Source organism: Doryrhamphus excisus, linkage group LG4 (genome assembly GCF_037039965.1).
Source record: "Doryrhamphus excisus strain RoL-2023G ecotype Guam linkage group LG4, RoL_Dexc_Guam_v1.1, whole genome shotgun sequence".
Lineage (NCBI taxonomy): Eukaryota > Metazoa > Chordata > Actinopteri > Syngnathiformes > Syngnathidae > Doryrhamphus > Doryrhamphus excisus.
The window spans coordinates 12,212,497-12,237,213 of record NC_136360.1 but is presented as its reverse complement, the minus strand read 5'-3'; the positions used below and the strand labels follow the sequence as shown (position 1 = coordinate 12,237,213).

The 24,717-nt window shown below is 41.6% G+C and overlaps 1 protein-coding gene across 1 annotated transcript; it reads right to left on the bottom strand.

Annotated features, from left to right (window-relative positions):
• Window positions 1-702: 702 nt before the first annotated feature.
• LOC131129873 (desmoglein-2.1-like) lies at window positions 703-9,003 on the bottom strand. The gene is made up of 14 exons (XM_058073802.2): window positions 8,950-9,003; window positions 7,048-7,170; window positions 6,736-6,891; window positions 6,482-6,623; window positions 6,230-6,390; window positions 6,034-6,168; window positions 5,744-5,929; window positions 5,340-5,605; window positions 5,124-5,266; window positions 4,787-5,008; window positions 4,464-4,706; window positions 4,254-4,384; window positions 3,949-4,179; window positions 703-2,530 (listed from the first exon to the last, which is right to left on the bottom strand). The coding sequence occupies exons 1-14, from the start codon at window positions 8,980-8,982 to the stop codon at window positions 1,541-1,543; spliced, it is 3,162 nt and encodes a 1,053-aa protein (XP_057929785.2). The 5' UTR covers window positions 8,983-9,003; the 3' UTR covers window positions 703-1,540.
• Window positions 9,004-24,717: the final 15,714 nt, after the last annotated feature.

Genomic DNA, 24,717 nt, shown 5'->3' with positions numbered 1-24,717 from the left:
CAAGCATGCCCAAACCAATTTTTTTTAGTGTTTAACAAAAACTGCGGAGCTCCTCATTACCGAGTCCTACTGATTTTTTTTTTTTTTCTGGTTTGGAGAGTTTTTTGTCATTTTTTGAGCGAGGGTCTTGAACTTTTTATCAGCTGATAAAGAACCCATTTCAGTTTTATTGTTTTCAATAGATAATTTTTTCAGTGTGCTTTTTGTCACACTCCCCCTTCTTGCTTTTGCATATTGTAGCTGTACTTAAAACCTCATTCAGATCCAAATGTGCAAAAGGTAAATTCTAGCTATTTGTTCAAGTCTGTACATATTGCAGACGACCACCATGTAGCCCACCGGACATCCTCCAGGAGTTGATGATACTGTACAAACCGTGATATATGTCAGTCCACTGTAACTATAGACATAGATAGACTCCCTTTATTGTCATTGCACAAAAACACAGTAGTGACAACTATGAATCCAATATATTGGTGTGATATAATAAGCTGAGTCGTCGGCTTGATGTTGTACTCGGATATGATTCTATTCAGTGACTTGGACATGAGCACACGGGTCATGCAGTACCAGTATAGTACAGCCAACAGCACAGACTGCCAGTCGACATAACGCTTCATGTAATCTCATTTAACTGACATACAATTTTCATCAGCGACATCTCACCCTTGTAGAGAATAAGACAGACTTACGCCTTAAAGTTGAGCCTGAAAGGTTGGACTGGAAGGGGTGTGGTGTTGAGAGCTGCTTTTTTAACAGGTGTGTCTGTGTGTGGGTTGTTTGGTGTTTATCACATTTGAAGTTTAGTTTACCATGCAGCCGTTGTGTACTGAGCAAACACATAAACACATTAAATGAAGGGCTCTTCATATTGGATGGTGCCGGGGTTAAAGACCTAATGACATGGGTACTGCTGTGGACTATTGAGTTCCTCTTTTAACACGTTGACCTTTCACCTAGCAACGGCAACACGCCGGGTGAGAAAAAAGTCGAGGCGAGTTCAGCATGAGTGCTCAGTGTAAAAACCGGTTCTGCAGGAGGCGGCTGGGGAGGCTCACACATGCTCAGACACAATCTCAGTGCAGACACACCCAAATCCACTTATTGTATGTGCGGCCGTGTGCTTTCTTCTTGCATTTTGTTCATTTGAACTGGCTGTCGTTCTTACGAAGTTCGAAATAAAACTGCTTACAGTAAATATAATCTATTTTCATTTGCATATTACCTAAATACATATTTTAAACCTCACAACTTAAACAAACTATCATTTTAATGTCTTTGGCATGGTGGACAGGTAACGACTAACTCTCTTTACATTCAGTGCCAAGCAGTGAAAACAGAAGAGTTGTTTGCAGGCAGGGGGAACGGATCCGTTATATTTAGTGTTAGTACCAATATTACCTTTTTGTTTCCACATCCAGTCAGGAACAGTAGCCATTGGGTTGACATTGAGTGGGTGGAGCCTGCTGAGTTTATGGACTGTCCATAACTTGGACCAGGTTTGATCAAGTCTCAGTGGCACAGGTGAGCAGAAAATCCATTATTTGCGTGTCTCCTGTACCACCACTTTGCGGTATGATGGGATTCTGCTCACTACGGGGCTGCTGGATGAAGCCATGCTAGATCCAGTGAACTTGGTGGTGCTCTTACTGCTGAAGGATTTTACAGATCCAGAGGGGTTCCTCTTCTGGGACGCACCTTTTGCTTCCTGAAAGGTTTGCCCACTTCCTTTGGATGAGCCTTCAACCACCAGGACTCTCTGAGCTCCTGAAATCCCTCCTGTCTGCAAAGCGTCCCCTTGCAGGAGAGAAGTTTGGCTGCCCTTTAGCACCTTAACAGAGCCTGCAGGGACATTGCTGTCCACGACCACCATGGCCTGCAGGCCAGATCTGGTGGCTCCACTGGTCTGGATCTTGGAGTTGTCCACCAGGACTATGCCAGGGTTCTTAGTTTGTCCACCAGAGACTGCTCTCTGCCCCTGCAGGAGCATGCCTTGTGAGGGTGCTGCTAGCACCATGCCCTGGAGGTTGGTTGGTGGTGCCTCAGCCAGCAGCATGGTGTTCTGTACTTGTGGCTGAACCACATACTGAATGGGTTGGAGCATTGGAGTGGTGGCGGTGGTGTAGTAAATAGGCTGCTGCTGCTGGACCAGGAGCATTTGGCCTTGATTTTCCACTGCTTGCGCTGCTGTCGTCATTGTCATTTCTTTCAGCACCTGAGAGCGATCCTCCTTCTTTATCACAGTATGCTGTGCTGGTAACAGCTTGGAGGGTTCTGGCAGCGGTTCACTCACAACCATTGTTGAGGATGTGCTGGGTATTGGAGTGGCCACCTTTTGGATATTCAATCCACCGCACACTTCTGCTAGTGTCTTGAACTTTGGACCGAGGTCATCTAGGAACTGCAGGTCGTTGTCGAACTCCAGTAGGCTGCAGCAGCCCACTGAGCCAGTGGAGGAGCCTTGGCCCTCAAAGTTGTATTTCAAGAAAGTATCCTTCACCGCAAGGTTCTCTCCTCCGCTGTGCGACTTCTGTTGAAACAAGACAAAAATTGCATATTGTTACTAGTAGCTCTTTAAGATACAGTATACTGCTGTCCAACCGTGTAGTGCTTTATATGCAGGATGAACTGCAGAGTCTTTCAAGATTTCTCAGAGCAACCTATTAACCGAGTGTTGCACAAATCTCACCTGGGGGTCACAAAAGCATGAACATTTTTCTCTCTGTTTTGTAAATGGAACTATGCTGCTTTTGACAGTTGTATTTGGGAAGTGAAGGAAAGGTTCTGATCGATGACACCAAGGGCTATCACTGTACTGTGTGTGTGGGGGGGGGGGGGTGAGTGCAAGACCATCTAGGGCAGTGATCAATTTTGTCACTGAGGTGCTGGGAACCAAGGACTGTCATTTTCACTTAACAGTGGAAATTAATGGAGTGTTTTTTGCCTAAGGTGGACATATAAAGGCTGAACAATACAGGTCCTAGTACAGAATCTTGTGGGATGCCATCATTGATTTGTATCAAATTATATTGTTTGCACATTGTATCAAATTGTTCTGTTTTTATAATATATAGCTTATGAATTGCATCATGAAGCATAAAGACTTGAAATATTTTTGGAACATTATGCATGCTGTGCAATTTATCTGCATTATGAAGTTTTTATAAATTGTTATGGTGAATGAGATGCTTTTTCTACAGGAAAAAAATCATGAACGCATGGGCTCGTGAATACTGAATGGTGATTGTGTGGAGCTGCACAGTATTCCATGTGAGACACAGCTGCTACTATATAGGAAGCACTGAGACATAACAAGGCAGGATGAAATTGAAAATGAACCCAAGAGGATCTCCCTGGGCTGGCAAGGTGGTCTCGTGGTTAGTGCGCAGACCTCACAACTAGGAGACCAGGGTTCAATTCCACCATCGGCCATCTCTGTGTGGAGTTTTCATGTTCTCCCCGTGCATGCGTGGGTTTTCTCCGGTTTCTTCCCACATTCCAAAAAACATGCTAGGTTAATTGGTAGGTGTGAATGGTTGTTTGTCTATATGTGCCCTGTGATTGGCTGACCAATCCAGGGTGTACCTCGCCTGAAGACAGCTGGGATAGGCTCCAGCACCTCCCGTGACCCTTGTGAGGAAAAAGCGGTAAAAAATTAATGAATGAATGAATGATCTCCCTGTGTTTATTGATACTTCAAATGATATGATCTGTGCTAAAATGTTAATTATAGCATTGTCTGTATAGTATTTACAAATGTTATGATAGCAAAAGTTTGATCCCTAACGCAGAATTGCCATGATTTCTAAGCATTCATATCTCTGTCTGGATTTGTGCCACAGCAATCTTACCTCACTTCCTCTAGCTCCCTCATGTGGTGATAATGTAGTACTGGCCACTGATGATATGTGAAACGGACTTACAAATATGGCATTGCTCATTCCTCACCTGCATGTAGTATTGGGCAAGGATGTGATCTGGCAGTGCAATGCTGTCATACGTTCCTGCGGCTGCACCTCGTACTGCTCTGTTTCCCAATCTGGAGTAAGAGGTGTTCATGTTGGCCTGGTTCATCAACCACGACTGCTCTATGTTTTCTTCCACAAAAGCGGACTGATTCATTCGATCTGTGACGTCACCCAAGACCACCTGTGTCGGCAAGTAGGTCAGTGGAACCTCCTGCAACAGTCCAGAGCAGACAGGTCAAGTTGGAAATACCGCAACACTATCCCTGCGGAGTAATCCGGACTGACCGTGTTTTCCCCCTGGCCCTCAGTGCAGTAGTTGATCAAGTGCGACTTGGTCTCAAAAGGTATGTCACGTGTGTCCACTGGCAGCCCCACAGCACCCCCACATTGGCAGAAGAGCAGTAGCAGAGGAATGACTGGGGAAAACAAAAACACACTTTATTGAAAACACTTCAGATTTTTTCCACATTCAGAAAGGTTCTTCTCCACCCTTACGTAAGAGCAGCAACAGGCCCAGCAACAGCAGTCCGATGCCTGCAGGTCCCAACTCTGCTCTTTTGCTGGGCTGACCGTGGGTGCCTCGTTTTCCACACCTGACTTCATCCTCGCAAGTACATACTTGGACCGTCACCTTCTGGGGTTTTGGGCACGCCACCCCCTGCCCGTCCTTCACCAGCACTTCCACCATGTGTAAACCGGGCCACTTGGAGTCCTGGGCCCTCAGGATGGCTGTTGTATCTGCACACAACAGCACACATGGTGAGGTTTATCAGGAGGGATATGCTAATAATCCACTCAGATCTTAACGATCTCCTTACCATTAAGATGTTCCACCTGCCATTTGCCCTTTGTGTTTTCTGGGATGATTTCAAAGGTGAAAGGAGCTCCATTTGGGAAGTCATCCTCGTCGATGGCGGTGACAAAAACAGCATCGTTTGGAATGCACATTGTTTCGATGGTACTGGTCAGCGTGGGACAATGGTCGTTAAAATCTTCCACTTGGATGGCCACAGTGCCAGTGGCGGTGCTTGAGGGCATGTCTGTTTTGTGGATACATCCCAAGAATACTCAAATTTTCATCCATTTGTTATTAAAATGCACAGTTCTTCCATGATATGAAGGACTGATGCAGGTTACGTATCGTGCAGGGCATACCCTCCGAAATGCAGAGTACTTTGGCATAGTACGTCCCATTAACCAGGAAAGTAGACTCTCTGTCAGGCATCTTGTTCATTTTGATCTCAGCCGTGTCTGGGTCGATGGTAAGCCAGTTGTCAGGGTCTGAACCTTTAACATATCTACAACAGAGTGCACACAGTCAGTCTTTTGTGTGTTTGGACACAATCACCATGACAATGTTCATCCACTCACTTGACATTCTCAGGTGGTTTCCCAGTGTCCTGGTCTATCGCTGGGTAGCGGGCAATAACGTCCGTAATGCTGGTGGAGCCTCCCTCTGACACGGTAATCACTTTGACTTTGGGGTCAAAATGTGGTCCTTCACGCTGATTCCTCACATTGATTTTGACAGGATAGGTCTTATATGGTGTGTTTTCCGTAACTTTTCCATGAGGTGGAGCCTTGTTCCTCACCATGAGTCCAAGATCGAGATTCTTCACATTCTCGTAATCCACAGGCTGAGAAATAGTACATATTCATCCAAACTGTTTTGGGATGACACACATTCTAACATAGATGGATCGGGTGTTGTTGTTTTTGTGAGGCGATATGACTTTTTAACTATCTCAGACAACTACAAATCTTATCAAGTGTACCTTATCAAGCATGAGGATGCCCTCATTGGTCTTTGGGTCCTTTTTGATGCTGAAATATTTGGCCTCGTTGCCTTTGACAATATCAAACACAGGTTCCCAGTTTTCTGTGTCCTTCAGATCCAAGTCTTGAGCTTTGATTCTCATCACCTCCACGCCTTGTGTGTTCTCCTCAATGCTGGCCTCATACTGCAGGTAAAACACCAATGACCAATGACTGTTGAGCATGCAGACAGGTGATACAACTAAAAACAGTACACGACTAGTGTCATGAGCAGTGGGAGTCAAACTACCTTTTCCTTTTCCAGAGTAGGAAGGTTGTCGTTGACATCCAGCACATTGATGGTCAACGTACTTGTGCCAGTGAGTCCCTCTGGTCTACCATTGAGGTCCTGAGCCTTCACCGTCACAATGTACTGATCTATTCTCTAAAAGCGAAACCGTTTTTAGAATGAAGAAAAAATATTTCTTCCAGATGCCAGCCAGTACCTCTCTATCCAGAGACGGCTTGTTGACAAAGATGTTTCCATCGTTGTTCATTAAGAACATGTCTTCATGGGGGTTTTGCTTTATGATGGAGTAGACCAGCCGAGAGTTCGGGTTGCCTGGTTCGTCGGCATCGGTTGCAGTGACTCTTGTGACAAGAGTCCCTGCAAATTGCAACACAACAATGACATTCATTATTTATTTGCTCACTGGGTCCACAAAGCTCAATGACCCACTGAGGACGTTGATGCTCACCAGTAGGACTGAGTTCGTACACGTCCACGGGCTTCATGGTATCAAACACCGGAGCGTTGTCGTTTTCATCGACCACCTTGATTCGTATGTCCATCTTCTTTTCTGCATCGGTGCCATCATTAAATTTTGCCACGCCCAACATCTGAAATCAAATAGAATACCATGAAAGCAGTCATACTACATTGAAGAAATATATAAATAACTAAGGGATGCAAATAAAATCAAAGAAGAGCAATCATGTAGGTATCACTCACACTGTAGGTGTCCATCACCTCCCTGTCCAGTACTTTGGTCACTCGTATTAATCCAGTTTTAGGGTCGACCACAAAAACATTAAAGGGATACGCATTGGCGCCGGCGCCCTCCAGAGAGTAGGTGATGTCTCGATCAATATCGAAATCAGATCGAATCTAAATCAGAGAGAACATACACACATAGAATATGAGTTCTACAAATGGAAAGCAATTGTGAAGCATGGTCCAATACCGCCCTCTAGTGGAAGAAGATGGGTAATAATATTCCGTGTAACCAAGGAGACGTGTTGTTGTAGAAGTAGTTGAGCTCACCTTTGCTATGAACTCTTGACTTGTGTAATCGTTATTTTCCTTCAGTGGCCTCGCAGGGATGATCCATTCTCTCTTTCTCCGTAAAAGGTTGTTGTCAGAGTGGACCCTCAGTGCAAATACACCCTGGAAGTGTTGAGTTCAAAGTTCAAGTCATTCTACATTTTTGTCACCTCAGACCCCTCATTATAACCTAACAACTATGTAGGTGTCATCAGTAATACTTGTGCAGTATTGCAGTCAATGTATTGCAGTATTGCAGTATTGCAGTATAGTGTGCAGTCAATGATTAGAAATATGAATGATATGGTAGGCATCCATGTACATTTAGTGCTGCTAATATCTTGTCAACATTCATACATATATATATATATATATATAGTGTTTGGTGGACAATGTTGTAAACATTCATCTGCGTCATGTTCAAAGCATTCGTCTTGTTGCCGCTCTCATAAAAAGTGAATGACAGGTCTCAGTCTTTTTGAAAACTCAGGCAGGTCTACCCACATCTGTGGCGCCAAAGCAGCCACTCAGGACTCGATTTAATTATAATGAGGACTAAACACAACAGGCACACTTCTGCAGATTCCGCCTCTCCTGAGATGTCTCAAGCTCTACAAAATATACAACGTTAGGGGTGTAACAGTGCTGGTATCAAAAACTCACCTTTTGTATTTCACAATGCATTTATTTAACTAAAAACCTGAAAAAAAGCAGGTTTATCCACGTCTGCTGGGTCCCTCCAGCCGCATCCGCTGCTTATTGAGCGCAGATGCAGCCAAATCCCTTGTCTATGCCCGAAGAGTAGATCATGTGTGCACAAAGGCCGTTTCACACATCATCCGGAGTCCACCGCAACCCCGCACACAACCAACAACCTGCACTAAAAGTGCCACACAGTGTCTGCATGATCCCAAATTCTTACTGAGGCGGTACTCATCCCCAAAATTCTGCTGGGCTTTATAGCCGCTACATGATGGATGATCACAGCGCAAGCTTAAAAGTCACCACACCCTGCCAAGTGCTCGCCCCTAATGCCGCACCAATCTAAACATGAGACATTTTTGAGGCATGTTTTGCAGAGTGCTAAACTTATACCACTCTCACAAAGACAGCAAGTCCCACACATGGCAGTCATGCTTGTTCTGGATGCTGCAGCGAGGGCGGAGGTTATCAGTGGAGGGGATCAGCATTTTAAAGCAAGTATCGGCTCATAGCAATACCGTCCTTTCTCACTGATATCAGCCCATACCGATTGGTGGCCGATCGATCAGAGCACCCCTAATAGCCAATAAACAATTTACCTATGGGGCGCAAATGGCCTCCAGGTTCCCAGGCTGATATTTTTTTTTACCCGAAAGTCAGTCTCCATGTTCTATTTCTAGACAGGTCCTTCCATGTTTCTACTGGCGATAACAATGCTTTTCACTTCACCAATGTGGACCGGTCAACATCTTTACAGCCATACTCAACATACATTACACCTGCCTCACTGTCCGCCAATTCTATACATGTTCTTATACCCTCACACACCTCCACACCTGAACACGTCCTCTGTATATAACCGTACTGTCCACGTCCCTCATTTTTACATTTCCTTATCGTACATATCCAGTTTAAGGGCGGAAATGTGGACAGTTTCTCTTACTGTAGATTTGCTTACTGTAGATTTACACGCCAGCGATCAACCTGTGTCCACATACACATCCCAACTGTTGCTATACATATGACCGCTGTCCACTTTGCATTTCCTAGTTTGGTCCCCTTCCTATAGGAAGGACATGAATTAGCCATGGACTCATCCTTTCTTTTCACTGAGAGCACAATGCGACTGCTTTGTTTAAAAGAGCAGGGTGTATGCTGCATGTTTGTTATCAAACTAAGCAATTAAAACTAAGAACTCACCACAAAGAGCAGCACACATGGACGAGAAAGCATGATGAAGCCTTGCAGGAGGTCCTCAAAGAGTCTGAGCTGAGGAAACGAAGGAGGAGGCTTTTGGGGAGAAGAGAACGCCCACAGGGACTGTGTGTGTATGTGTGTTGTTTGTGTGTGTGTGTGCGTACAATCGTAAAATGTATAGAAGTCAGGCGGTGCACGACAAGCAGGCTTCAGTACGATGTAATGCCTGTAATGGACGACTGCAGTAAAAAGTGCAGCACCTGTGCAGGTAACACATGCTCCCATCAATAATTTATTAAGTCTTTCACACCTTCCGCTGCACATTAACCATTTCAGCTTTAATTTCCATTTCAAAGTGTAAATAAATCAATAAATCAATAAATCAGGGGTCATTTTATGCATTAAAACTAATGGAATATTAGGTCACTGGAATATTTTTGTAACTATGTGTATGTATTGTAAAAAAACTTTTTTCATTACGTTTTAAAAACAGTATTAGAGCCCTGTAGACATGAAATAACACCCCTATAGTCGCCTTTACACACCTATTATTCTTTGTTTACACCACATGGCTAAGCAATCTACGGGGTCAGTGCAGGGGCACAAGAGATGGCCACAGGCCTAAACATAACATCCTAGCGAGCTAACTAGTTAGCCTTTAATGTATTTATTTTAGAATAACTTTTTTTTCACTCTATCATGTTGAACATGCCATGACTGATGAATGTCTCATCAATGTTTTGTTCCATTTGTGATGCCTAGTGACCAGAAGACTACATAATGCTTGTATTTCAATATATACTTATACATGCAAGTATATAAGTACTTACATAGTATTTACAAGTACTGTAATATTAATGGACCATAGTCAACCACGAAACTGCAATCATTTATTCATTTTTTAAAACCTGTGATAGAGTGAGGGAGTGATGTTCGACTGTATTATGCATATATATAAATATATATGTGTGTGTATATATGTATATGTATTATCAAGCTGTCGCTTCTCCATTTTTTACTACTACACAGGAAGCTAATTGGCTAGCCAATGAGTTAGAATTGCACATGCTCAGGAAAACACTGACCTCTATTGAATTGGTATATAATTACAGGTCAAGATCTTAATCCTCAGCCTTGTGAACCATTTCTCAATGGCACACACCACTACAAAGCTAAATCCCAATTATTTGACATATTTGAAAGTTTTTCAAAAAATGTAATGCAGAAAGTACTTGCCCTGCTATAGCTTTTTAATAGTCGTTTGACACTGGTTCTGGATAACAAAGCAAATCAGTGTAACATCTCATTACAGTAATCCCTCTTGACTTTGCACTTTGAATTTCATGGCTTGACTTTATCAAGGTTTTCAAAAATATATTAATTAATAAATCATGTTGTTTAATATTGAAGATGGCCAGTTATTAGTCAAAATTATGAGCAAAGAAATTCCTACATGAACTAAAATATATTCAGAAAACACATTCAAAGATGAAGATATGTAGTATTCTACACTGGTCACTGGGTATCAGTAATGCTACTGTAATGTTGGGTGTGACACACAAGCACCAGACCTGATCGCTAGAACAACAGGCGTTTATTTTAGGTTTGAATGATCTCACAATATATTGTTGCTGCCGTAACCCACACCAAGCAAAAACTCAACCTTATATTGGCTAATAGCACTTTAAAGGTGACTATAGGGGTGTTATTTCATGTCTATAGGTCTCCAATATGTTTTCATTGTTCTAATTACAAAAATATTGAATTAATAATATGCTAATAGGCGAATACAAAAATGAGCAAAACCACACTTTGGACACCCCTGCAGTAAATGATACAATAATCATACTACCAGTTATGAAGGTATTTCAGGTATATCATTGTGGGTCCAGTTGTGGCTGTCATCAGAGTCCAAAGAGCTGCAACGTGAACTACCCCTGCCTGCCAACAGCAGCAAGCGTGGGATAATCCTGTAGGTGTCAGTGAAGCGTGCCATGCACAAGCTCAATGTGGCTTGACACAGCGCACCTTTCCTGGAAAGGAACAAAGATCATATCAGAGCATCATGTTGTTTTTTGCACTTCAATCAAAACCAACTTTGATTCATTTCGATTCAGCAGTATGCTCATCTGGAAATCAACCATGTTTACCTGCGTTTTGGAGGATGAAACTACAATGGCTGACAGGGGCAATATCTAGAATCCAAAACTAATAACACTCCAACACCATAAAACGCATGCAAAATAAATGTGCTGCAATCACATAAACCGCTGCAGGATCAAATATACTAAATGCAAAAGAAAAATGCTGCAAAAGCTGTACTCGCAGTACCCTAAATTATGGGGGACTGATTGATGATGCAGAACTGACTAGTGGTGGGGTGAAAAAGTGTTGATTCAACGTTTGTTTGACTCAACAATCTTGGCTTGCGAATGAAATCAGTCAAGCGAGTTGTACAACAAAAGCTGGGTTTGGGAGGGTGTGGTATTTTTCCACTTCGACGCAGGAGTGTCCGCGTGACGCATGAAACTGCCGTTCATGGTTCTGTTTATGGCAAACTTTGTGCAGTTTATGTCCAGAGCAGCGGGTTCAAGGTTCATTTGGCCGTTGTAGCTACTTTTAAATTGTGGTGGTACTGGTGTAGTTAAGTAGTGGCTTTATTTCATGCTAAAGGGGATAGGATGATACTCAAAAGTCATGATGGAGTACTTACTCCAGGAAAATAACGCTCGAAAACTATGATTGCTAATGATTGCTTTGAAATGCGGTGACCAGCCAGGCTTTTTTGTTGTTTTTGTTTGTTTTTTTTTGCATTTTGCTATACTAAAGTGTACAGCCGAGTATTAGGGCCACAATAACAAAATACTAATAATCTTAGAGAATAAAATCGTAAATGAATGACAAAAAAACCTTGTAAATTTCTGAGAAGAAAAATTGGACATTTGCAAGAATTAAGTCGGAAATTTATGAGGAAAAAAAAGTTGTCAATTTATGAGAAATAGGGTGTAAATTTACGAGACCTCATAAAATGACCTCATAATAGTTTATTTCTGTAAAATTGTGGCTTATTTCTTGCATTATTTTCTTTCCTTATTTCTTTCCTTCTTTTCTTTCCTTATTTCTGTTTTTGCTCCTTTCTTCCCCAACTTTATTCCGATAATAGATTGAATTCATTCCCATAACACGTTTTCCCCAACCTAATTCTTGGGCCACAGTTTGGATAACGCTGAGCTACCGCTTGCTATAACTGTTGAAGGGTAAAATACTCGTGATAATAATATTGAATACAGCAAACGATCAAAACCAAGCCACTTTGAATGCATCTCGTTAGCAAACCCCTCCTGTGTTTGCTTCCTGGTAAGGAGACTCCTTTTATTGGAGAGGAAACTGAGGGCAAAGTGCAGCAAAGTGGAGACTGTGGAGTACAATACTGCATTTAAGGATAAACAAATATTAACATTTCTATCAGTGACACGCAATGACAAGTATGCTATGAGAAATAGCGCCTTTTAGGAAGGTGCCGTGCACTGGAAACGGGACATTACCAGTGGAGGGTCGCATGAGAACACACACACACACACATACTGGAAGAGTCGCTCAACGAGCTGTGTAACTCCTCTTCCATGTAATTATTTTAACCACGTCAATGTTGAACTGCCTGCCAAGATACTCGAGATATCTCCATCAAGCCTGCAGACCACAGGTGAAGGAGGCGGGGGCTGATGGGGGTGGGTGTTTTACTGGTTCTACAGGTGTGATACTTCCTGGATGAATGACACATTAATGTAGATGTCAGTCAACACACCCTTGCCTCATGAAAAGGCCTTCATGCATTAAAGTCCAGTGCAAACATTCATGTGTCAGTCCGCCACCCCCACACCCCCACCAGGTATTTCTACGTTTCCTTGACATACAAATAGTTGCGCATAAACACTCCTAAATTAAAGGTAATTGTTGGTATTGGTATTGTTAATTATTTATTGTTTGATGGGATCACTGGTATATGTGGAGGGACAGTGGGAGTCGTGGGGGGGCGTCATATACCTGACACCAGTTTGATTGACAGAAGCTCATTGTTCGAGTGGTCACTCTATCTTACTTCCATTAAACTTGCAGTGAATAGCTTTAAAGCCCACCAGTCAGAGCACGGAGGGCCTTTTGGAGGCGGGGTGTGGAAGACATGTACGTTCATATTATCACATGTTCCAGCAGAATTGTCCTGCTAGTCCTGATTGAATATTTGCATTAAAAAATATTGTTGTATTAATAACACGACAACATGCACCTTATTGAATGCTAACCGGAATGTACGCAAACCGAGGCCAAGTTTTGGCCATAATATTGTGTATTGTGGTGTAGAATAGAATCTTGCATATTTTTCTCAGCTTGTCTGTAATTTTTCTGTAAAGTTACACGATGGTGTGTGTGTAAGTGTGTGCTCGTTATCGGGTCAATGTGGCCCGTGTGTGTTATCAGCATGTCGTGTACTCCACGTTCTTCTCTCTGTCCTCTTCGCCCTGAAGGAAACATGACTCCCCGGTCATTGTAGATCCCAACCCCCAGTAACTTGAGGTCAGCACAGACAAAGACCACACTGACTAACGGGGGGCTCACGTAGAGAAAAGAACTGACCTCCTAAAAGGATAGTCAATCTTTTGTGTGAAATGTTCAGCAGGTCCAAGATAAAATGCCTTAAAATTTGGTGAAATGATGAGAAGAATCCTCACTATGGTCACGGGTATGTATGAGGTAGCCTACAATGCACGTCATTGGGAGGTAGCTATTTCGATCATGCGTTAACAAGTACATTGATGATAACATGTAATACTTACAGTATCTTTGATGATTTATGACGTCCGACAGCTGCATAGAAACATTAACAACACTTACAGTGTCCACTCTCATCAGGATGGCTGTGTCTACCAGCACCATTCTTGTACTCCAGTCCTCAGGTAAAAAATGCTAACAGCAAACAAGCATCTTGTTGAGTCTTCATAGCGAAATTGCGATCTAGGTATCCACTCTTTCGTCTATTCCGATGCTGAGACTAATATATATATCCCAATATATTTAGGTTAGCGCTTCCATTTCACGTTCCCATGACGACAGACAGTAAACATGGTTGGTAGTCTTTATACAGCAACCTTTATACCATCTTTTTCGCTGTTCACTCCTGCTATGCAGCCTCTCCATCGTATCTCCGACCGTAGCTCCGTTCGCTCGGCGTAGCGAAGAGGTGCTCAAAGCTAACAGCTGCTCCCAGGTATAAACAACGGAACAAGCAGCAAGCTACAAATGTGCTAAGATGGACAGCGATAGCTGCACACTTGCTTAGGGGTCAGTATGACTCAAAAAAAAAAAAAGAAAGTATGAATTAAGCATTATTAAACATAAGAAACGCAGCAGAAAATACGGTACGTAGCTGCTTTAACTAGCTTGCACACGGGTGGCGCCATCTTGAAACATGAGATCAATTTGAACAATATGCTTGTTTTTCATATCATGCTTAAAAGAAATATCAATATCTATATACATATACATACAATAACAATATGGTTAAATGTGGAAATGGAACACTGTTGGCGTTGTTAGCGTCAAAATAGCATTTTTAGCTAGCTCATACTGACTGGCATAGTAAAGGGAAATAAATATGTGTTCATGTTTCACATAATGATTGTGAATGATGGGGAAAATTCCAGAAAAAGTGCAGGTTTCTTTCAAAGCGTCTCATGGACTCTGAAGCTAAGGGCTGCAGTTCATCGAAGGGTTGAAATGCTAGTTTGTGTTTGAAAGACCTTGTCATGTTTGAGGTTTTATTGTAAGAAGAGTTTTGATTCTATTGGGTGAGAGGATTACATTTGTTGGCAGGAATGTTTTTGGTCACGCATTTTGAAGACGTGTCAATGCAGGCTTTGTTCCTGAACATAAAACTAAGACACTCAAGGGTGTGGAAGTTGACATGTGGTTTTTATGTTAAACAACTCCCAACTTTACACGCAAAAAACAACACATCAGTTAAAAGTGGTCCTGTCCTGACAAAACCTCTTCTCAACCCGATTCTACCTATTGGGACTAGCGTGACATTTGGTAATATGTCAGTTCAAACTCCCTGCAATGTTCTTTTTTGTCAAACTGACCTTGGTTTTGTGTGTATGGGGGGCGGCTTGTTTTAAAGGAAGTACGACTGAGGCTAAGTCCACACGAATACAGATTTTTTTTAGGTACTTTTTTTCTATGCATTTTGGCCTCTTATCCACCTACAAACATAGGTTTTTGTCCTCAAAAATGTAGTTTGGCCAGGATGAAGACTTTGGAACACCACACGTGTATGGATAGCAAAGACAAAGCTTTTGGCGTGTTGTCGACAGATGACGCAACAATCATGTGCTGTCATTTCCAGACGAGATAAGTATGATTTAGTGTGTGCAATGGCAAACATTACAGAAATTACTTTTTGTGTGATTAAGAGTAAACATACGCCTACTTTTACTTTACATGGATTACAACAAAGGCGCTCGTGGGTGCCGCACAGGAGAGGCGACATCGCATCTACTCCAGTCATTTTCAATGAAACCTACGTGATAGGGCGATTATCACGTGTGAAAGTTTGTGCTCAGAAAGTTGAAAAATTGTCTATTCATCGCTGATGCCCAGATGAAGACGAAATGACGAGATGCTAATCAGTCCTCTAATCAGATTTCCCGTAGCTATTTGACATTTCTAAAAAATAATATAGAGATATAAAGAAAAAAGCAGCACCTTGTTGGCGCCAGAATAAACTTACCGGGTGCGTTTACATGAATTTACATAGACATAGAGCCATAGGCTTTCTTTATTGTCATTGCACAATAACACAGAAGTGAAATTGCCAACAAAATGTTGTTGCCTGGTTCCCGTGTAATACAGTAAACCTCGGATATATCGGATTCAATTGTTCCCACTGGTTTTGTCCGATATAAGCGAAATCCGTTATATGCGTATACCGGAAAATGTCCGTTTTACGCATATATCGGATTTATATCCGGTATATGCGTAAATCGGATTTTATCCATTATAAAAAGGCACTTCCTTGACTATGTTTCCAATGTACCTGGACTGGGCAATGAAAAGAGACGTAAGGTAATGAGAATTTAACTTTATTGGCAAGTTCCCATACATTTCAATAGCATGTGACGTCATTATCGTTTGCACTTACGTTTATCGTTTGGTTTCTAAACCTCGCTAATAGCAACAAGAAGGCATTTCTACAGATTTGAGAAATTTATTTTTTATTTCATTGTACATGCTCATGTACATACATGTCTGTAATTCATACAAAGATGTTATAATCTTCAGCTTTGGCTGATCAAAGGATACGATGCGGCCATCCGATATATGCGAGGGAAATTGGAACGGGACTGGAGATTTTGTCCGAAATAGGCGAAATCCGTTATAAAAAATCTGATATATGCAATGAATTTTTATTGGAAATGCATTACAGAAAAATTGCTTCTTTTTTATCTGTCCGTTGTGAGCGAATTTCCGATATATCCGAGGTTTACTGTAATAAATAATAAATAATAATGTGGAGAATAAATAGATGACATCAAATATGAACAATGTACAGCGTAAAGTAATTTGTACAAATAATTTAAATAATTTAGATACCAATAATTTAAAGTTTTGGTTGTGCGTATGGGCAGGTAGAGGGGCATTATTTGGCATTCAGCAGTCTGATGGCCAGGGGGAAGTCACTGTCTCTAAACCTGGTTGTTCTACAGCGGATGTTGCAGAGCCTTCTCCCCGACGCCAGGCGAGAAAACAGTCCAAGGACATTTATCTGTGTTTATCTTCAATACTAGCAAGATCCGGTACTAGCAAAAGTCCTCGATGAACACCGGCCACTTTTCCTCCATCTGACAGCCAGTCAAACCGCTCCTTGTGCATGGATTTCTACACATTGGCGATATATTTTGCCAAAAATTATCCATTCTCTAAAAGGGCCATGACACTTGTGGGACAATTTTGACCAGCATGTTGTTATTTTGGAAATATATTGTGGGAATATTCGCACGGCAAGGACATTTAATAAAGATTTTCAGTTTTATATTCATGGCTGAAGGCTGAAATTGCCTCAACAGTCCATGGCTGACCCATATTATTTATGTGGGTTATGGTACTACTGAGAGGTTATACTTGGAGGCTGCATTTGAAGCCCAATGACTTCATTACACAGGAGGTACCAACGAAAAGGCAAGTTTGTTTTTGGCTTAGCCCATGAGGAGAATCTGCCTCAACAAGGACAAAAGTTATTATTTTGAATTGGGTACATAACTCGTTGTGTGTGAGTGGTAAGCAGTAAAGCTTTTCGCTGACCACGGAGGCTTGGAGACGTTATGATTGGAGGCTGCAGTACTCGCAGTAGACACTGGATGTCAGTATTTGATCTCCTTTCGGCCTGCACAAGTGCGCCTGTACAGCTGGGTAGATTGTTTTTCATGTTGGAAATTAACCATACCAATACCATAACTATTATCATTCTTGTTATTTTATTGTTATTATTATTGCATAGAAATTATATTATTATCTATTCTTAACCACAGAAGGGAAAGCGGTATAGAAAATGGATTGATGGATTTGTTTTTTAATTCTTTTTATGGAACAGTAAAAATAATAATGATGATGATAGTAATAATAATATTTATTATTAGAATATAATAATATCAATATAATAATATAATATGGTCAATACTGTATATAATTGTCGCTATTAAATATCAATAATAAAATAAAACTATAAAAAATAAAATAATGAAATAATTTATAATAAGAATGCCTATTATTTTTATTTAATAAATTAAATAAATAAAAATCAATAATTAGTATAACTAATTACTAAAATCTTAATTTTAATTAATATTATTATTATTTGTATTATTATTATGGGCCTGCAAGGAAAGAGCAGGAACCCATTTAAAAAAATTCTTCATGTATTCTTTATTGTTGTTGTTATTATTATGTCATGTGTTAGAAGCAGATGTTCAAACTGATGTCATGTGATGTCAGGTGTGAGGTGGCAACTCTCGGTCACATGGCCCATCTGCTTGAACACCCACCCACACACACACACACACACACACACACACACACTGTTGACGATTTCAGTGTGATAACACATATCTAATATTGGATGTGATTAATGAGATGAACAGAAGTGTCAGAACAAGCCCCACCACTTCCTCCTCCACGGAACACCCGCCTCATTCCAAGTTGTGGAAATGTGTGTGTGTGAATATTCTGACACACGGCGAGGGAGGCCCTTTTCTGCCTCCGCCAGCAGTATTGTGGCGGGTTGTCTGTCAGTATGGAGGCCACTGGAGGGGAGCGATGGGTGGGTGGGTGGCATATGGGTTGGGGGTATGTCGGTCAATCACAAGATGAGGTGACAAGTTGTCAGGTCACATGACATGTATGAGAGGTGTGGCCTTGTTGTGATTAAATGGAATTGGTAGATGTGTGACAGTGAGTGACAGTGTGGGGGTATAACGCTCATTCATAAACATAAAGCCATAATTGCGTGTGTGTGTGCGTGCACACACTTGAGCTCATTTTTAGTTTATGCAACTTCAATCGAGAGTAACGCTGATCTCAGACCCACTTTAATATAATATAAACACACTTTGTTCATGAAAACAACAAAATATGGCATATATTAGCCATTAGTATGTAGCGGACCTTTCCTGGAGTGCGTAATGATTCAACCTGCTAGCTTCAGCCATGTGCTAGAGCATCAGCGACTGGATGTCACGTTGGGAGATTTGTTCATAAATTTGACTGAACCCTGCATGCTGCTCCCCCACATCCTCCCTTGTACCCGGTGGTGTCCGCCTTATCAGTCTGAGTCAGAGCGCTCACGTGCACGTTAATAATGTGATGACAACGGCAGCGAGGCCGCAGTGTGATCACTGCGGCTGGTGTAAACGCCTCGTTATCTCCCTCGCCATTAAGGCAACCTTTGGAGGGAGCACACAGCTCGCTCACTCGTTTGTTCCCCTTCTGAGCACATCTCGGAAAGGTCCAACATTACGGCACTGTGCAATGTAACGGGTTCAGCGAGAGAGCAGCACAACTTGTGACCACCGGGCTGACAAGAGGGAAGATATGAAGATGAAGGATCCTCCTTTGAACAAGACCAATAGGAATATGACAAAGGAGCTCAATGGTTGACATCAACTTGTTCATTCCATGAATCCCTCTAGGCATCTCTAACATCTCCTTTTCAGATTGTTTTCCATGAAAGGCTGTGACAGGAAAGGAGCGACACAGGAACTTTTCTTGAAGGAAAAAATGGAAACAGAAATAATCTGTACCAGGGTCAAACTGTGGCCACCATAAAAGCTTTATGAAATGTACAGTCCCACACAAGTGATGGTGGTAATCAACATCTGTATCCACTACTGCCCTGGGGTAGAAACATGGCTGATGGCCAACAAATATTAGTATATTTACATTTACATTTATTTCTACTTCAAACTAAAAGCTTGTCGCTAAACAGAGGAGGAGTTTTGGTCATGGCCTGCTTATAACAATGTTCTCTCTCCCCCAAAGATTGTCTCATTCCATATTCATATTGGCCACTGATGAACTGTTTTGGCACCAGGCAGGCAAACAAATGTCTGTATGCAGGACAGTCAACAACAACCCTGTTGTGACCAACCCCAAGGGGCGCGCCAACCAGGGACATAAACCGACTCCACTCATCATGAAAAATAATAAAGTAAAAAATATCTAACAGGGAAACGCCCCTTGACCTCTATAGCCCAACACAGCCTCAGGAGCAGGTCATCCAGAATCTGGAAGGTTGGTTGTTCAATCCTCGTTCCCTCCACCCAGTCCCTGGGGAAAGACACTCCATGTAACACTCCATGTACCATTGGACCGAGCCGGTGAAGCCAAGAAAATGGGCTGCACATGGTCTCCATACACTCAGCCTTGGTCAGGGCCCTTGTTCTTGCTTGTGCTACCATTGTCTCCTGAGACAGAACAGAACAATATCATATGAAAACAGAATGAATCAATAAAAATATGCACAAATGGAGAAATGGGTCGAAGAATCGATTATTATCACCCATTTTCTTAATGGTTCTGCACAAAACCACAATGCAATGCAATGTTTCAGCTTTGACAACCACTTATGTCCATGTTAGTCGGCCCGTCCAAGGGGCATCAGCATCAAGCCTTCCATTGTTTTTTAGTACATTTACATGTAAGTGACTGTCTGTGTGCATGTTGAAGGACTCCCATACTCACAAGTAGTTACAGCTTTTATTCTAAAGCATGTGGATGAAAAACAAGAGTGGACGCATGCTGTGTGATTGTCTGCTGAGATGCATGCTGGCCTTTTCTTCTTCTCCAGGCTTTTAGCGGCCATAAACAATCCTCAGCCCGTTAAACAAGACCTTGAAAAGCCTTGCGGCGTTTTGAGTCTTCAAACACACTCAATCCCTTTTTTGGGATGTTTATCAGGTACCACATTTTTTATATTTTTTACGACCATTTGTGAAGCTGTTTGAGGCTGAAACACACCTGCTTGTGGTCTGGTCTTGATTGTCTAAATCAGGGGTCTCAAACTCAATTTACCTAGGGGCCACTGGAGTTAGGGTCTGGGCGAGGCTGGGCCGCATCAGGTTTTCCAAAAAAACCCAAAAAAAACATTTATTAAAAACAGAAAAATGAATAAACTTTGCTTTGGTTCCGATTTTTGACAAAGCTCTGATAAAACATTCCACTGTTCTCAAATATCTTACTTTTTATTTTTCTACACAAAATAAGATGAAAAATAAATGTACAAATCAAGAAAATCAATCAATCAGTAATAAATAAATATAATAATAATAATAATAAAACGGCAAATAATAAAAACTTAAGAAACCCCATATAGTTGGTGGGTAGACAAATTATTTTTTTCAGATTAAAATTAGCAAAGCATTATTAGAGCCCTGTAGAAATGACAAAACACGACTATAGTCACATTTATACTCTTTTTATTTACAACATCTTGCGCAACTGCAGGGTCTTGAGACACATGCTAACTCGCAAACTACAGAGCTAGTGACCTAAACAGTAACCTCCAAGTTATTTCCTTTAAAACTTAAAAAGCCAAAAACTTACCACTTCCACACGGATAGGGAGGATAACTATTAACAGTTATTTAACCTTTAACATGAACATTAATCAAACGTAATAATTTTTTCTGGGTACACGATACCATACAGCATCCATATCAAACCTGCGCGGGCCGCACTAACATTAAACTTTCATATCAAGGCAGGGGCCTCAAACTAGTGTCCTGCGGGCCACATTTGGCCCACGGGTCGCATGTTTGAGACCCCTGGTCTAAATCCCTGGCAACACAAATGAGCACACCTCCCAATGGTTGGGGCACCATTGCTATCTATTGAGAAGGAACCTTTTCTACTCCATGATGACATCACTGGTGGAGCTGGTCATCACCTGGTGGATGTCGGACACCTTGTGCTCCTCCGCCTTGCTTTCTTCGGCTTGGGGATGCCCCATAGGTACTCATTTGGGTTCAGGTGTTAGCTTGAAGGTCTGTTTGGGCCCCTTATCATGTTGGAAAACTGTTTCCCAAGGGAAACCAATGTCACAGAATTCATCTTCAGTGAACTGCAGCTCCAGTTTGATCACCAGACAGTGTGAACATTCTAGCCTAGTGAAATGAATTATATTAGGTCCGATAGAACTCCCTTGGTTTTTTGCCCTCAGGGAAATGAAGGTTAAAGATATGTAGTAGGCCTATACAAGACCGTGCAGTGAAGAGGTGGAAACTGGTTCCAAAGTATAACCCCTCCAACATCTCTGAAGAATTGCCACAGGCCCACAAAGGATCCCACTTCTGACACCACATTCCTCTTAGCTCCAGTGGAAAGAAAAACAACAAATTCTTCTTTTATCATGGTTAATTGGTTCCAGATCCGACCATGATCCGCAAAGTAGGATTCCATAGTTTCGTAAATCAATCAATTTCGTAGCTAGAGCATAGAAAACCGGTTTATGACCTTCTAAATACAGCGTTGAACATTATTAAAGCCCTCTAGACATGAAATATCACCACTGTAGTTACTTTTACACTCTTATTAAACACAATTGTAGATATAATAAGAGACAATAAGACATTTAAGACATCATTGCTCATGTGTGTTGCTGTAAATACATTTACTGACCATGGGTTCTGGTGCCAGGAGAGCTGAGTGGAAGGTGGACAGGAAGTGACCTTCAGATATTGAGAGTTGAGGTTTAGCTTGGTGTAGATTATGGGTGCAATAGTAGCCAATGTTAAGGATTATTGTGCCTGTTGATGATTCAAACTTGTTGCGCGACAATCAAATCTGGTGCTTGTTTGTCTCACCGAACATTACAGTAACAGTACTGACACCTTGTGGCTTGTGCAGAATACTACATACTATCACTTTGAAAACTGTATCTTCTCCATGCCTTATGGTTGTATTTAGCGGAAATGCTTAATTTAGGCAAAACGTATATACAATTTGTTAAAATCTACATATTTTTTGACAAATACTAGGCATAATTCAACTCAGAATTTCATGATTTATTAATTTAAACATTTTAAAATAGTTGTGAAATTTGAAGCTTAAAGTGGTGAGGGATGACCCTAGAGGCAAAATATAATATTGCCTTTTGAAGTGGTAGAAGCAGCATCGCAAGCGGAATAAAAAGGGCCAAAAATGAATACAATCTTGTGCATACAGATAGAAAAAAATGTTCTCTTTGACAGCCACAACTTTTCAGATGAAGATATGAATATACCACTTTATTCCTCCTTGTTAACGTGGCTATAGGATGTTTACCGTGCAGCTAATTAACAGGTTAAAAATAGCTGAGGTGATGAATGAGGTGTCAGAGTGACTCCGAGGGGGCGTGAATATGTGTGTGTTGTGGAGAACAATGTGCTCGCTCCGTCTAAGGAGGGATTTAATCAAAGCTTGTGTTTGATCTGATGGAACTAATTGTGACGAGGCTGCTTCCTTAAAGATGGATCAGATTCTCCACATTCTCTTATTGGACTGGTGAAGCAGCTAGAAACCATTTTCATGGCACTAATGGCCATAAAGTGGGGAGGCGTGACATGAAAACTGGTCCACAAATGGTCTGTCAAAGCGCCGTGTCCCTGGAAGAACAGTATGACCCAATAATAAACGCCGGTGTTGGTGTAGTCGTATTTGAACGAGTCTAGCACGGAGCGCTCAATTAGCGTCACTGTGCTTCATTAGCCACAAAGATGGCGGTGCGGCGCTGTGCAGAAGCATAAATTTAACCTGTCAATCAGGCGCCCGTGTCTCATCAGTGAAAACCTGATGATGGCCATTAGGAAGGAAGTGGGTGTGGTTTATTATGATCGTGACCCGAACCCAAAATTCTCAACCATCAACAGCAGGGGTGAATATCTGCAAAGTAGGATCTCTTATTTAGAAATGGAAGATTGTCATAGATTTCATAGCATATAAAACCTGTTTACCACCTTCTGAATACACTTTTAATATAATTAGAGCCTGTAGACATGAAATAACATCCCTATAGTTACCTTTATATAGTTACATACGAAGATTAAATAAGGTAAGGCTGGTATTAGTATTGGGAGAGTTCTTTAACATATTTTTATCAGTGAACAGTGTACAGTATTTTGTCAAATACTTTTGTTTGCATCTGTATTTTTTTGTCCCCATTTGCGGTTATTTAGTTAGCTATTTAGGTTGCCATAGCATTGCTTTTTAATGCCAACAACATAACGTCAGTTTGTGACGTTTTTAGCTGAGCTTGTGGTCACAATGACCGTGTTAATTAGCATGTTAATGAAGCTATGCCACCACTGAAGGCCTCTCTGCGTGTGAAAGGCATCCCTATTCAGTGGACCGGAACCAAGTGACGTTTAAAGCGGCCTGTCCAACCTTCAAACGTTCACTCCATTACGTTGCTAATTAGTTTAGTGTCAGGCGTGGAGGTAAAGAAGTGAAATGAAATTGCTATTGATCAGCAATTCCATCAAGACGTCGGAGTCGGTGTGAGCTCTGGGCTAGTCAAACGTTTACACTTTGGACCGTCAACAAGCGACACTCAGCACTTTGTTGACTGGCGATACACAATTAAACTGTCAGCATGATTCATATTTATTCCCGGGATCTGCATTGTGGTTCTGGGGAAACTGAAGAATGTAGTCCTGCTGGTGTTTGAGCCTTCATTTCATCTAAAAACTTTTGAGATTGGTCAACTTTTAAATGAAACCAGAAGGCGGCCTTGCCATCTGTTAGCTTTGGCGTCACCCGCCTCCTGCTCATGTTCTGGAGGAGAATTAAAGGAAGTAGGACTTGAATAACTTTAAAAGAATTAGGCCATGCCAAAGGCCGGAGGTGTACTCTGTATCTGAGACGAGGAACCTTTAAAAGAGCGCACAAAAAAAAGGACTTAACTTCATAAACACTGGCCTTGACTGGCTTGCTAGAAGACATATCCAAAAGAAATCGTACTTTTCTCTAGGAGAGATTATGAAGGTTAGTGGAGATTTGAAAACCCCATTTTCCGGACAATAAGTCACTCAAGTGGCCTCAGTCAAAAGTTTTCAGTCAAAAAAGAGGAAAATCTCAATAAGCTTTCCTGAATTACAAGTGAAATTTACAGGTTTTATTGATGGAGCTATCTTTTTTTAGGAGTGACATGACACTGCTCCTAACTTTATTGTTAAATTCACAAGACAAT

What these genes read in the sequence shown, in the direction of transcription:
- LOC131129873 (XM_058073802.2), bottom strand. Translation starts at nt 8,982, where the DNA reads ATGCTTTCTCGTCCATGTGTGCTGCTCTTTGTG. An exon ending in CATGTGTGCTGCTCTTTGTG is followed by an intron (nt 7,171 to 8,949) that starts GTGAGTTCTTAG and finishes CAACACTTCCAG; the next exon opens with GGTGTATTTGCACTGAGGGT. An exon ending in GCATCCTCATGCTTGATAAG is followed by an intron (nt 5,606 to 5,743) that starts GTACACTTGATA and finishes ACTATTTCTCAG; the next exon opens with CCTGTGGATTACGAGAATGT.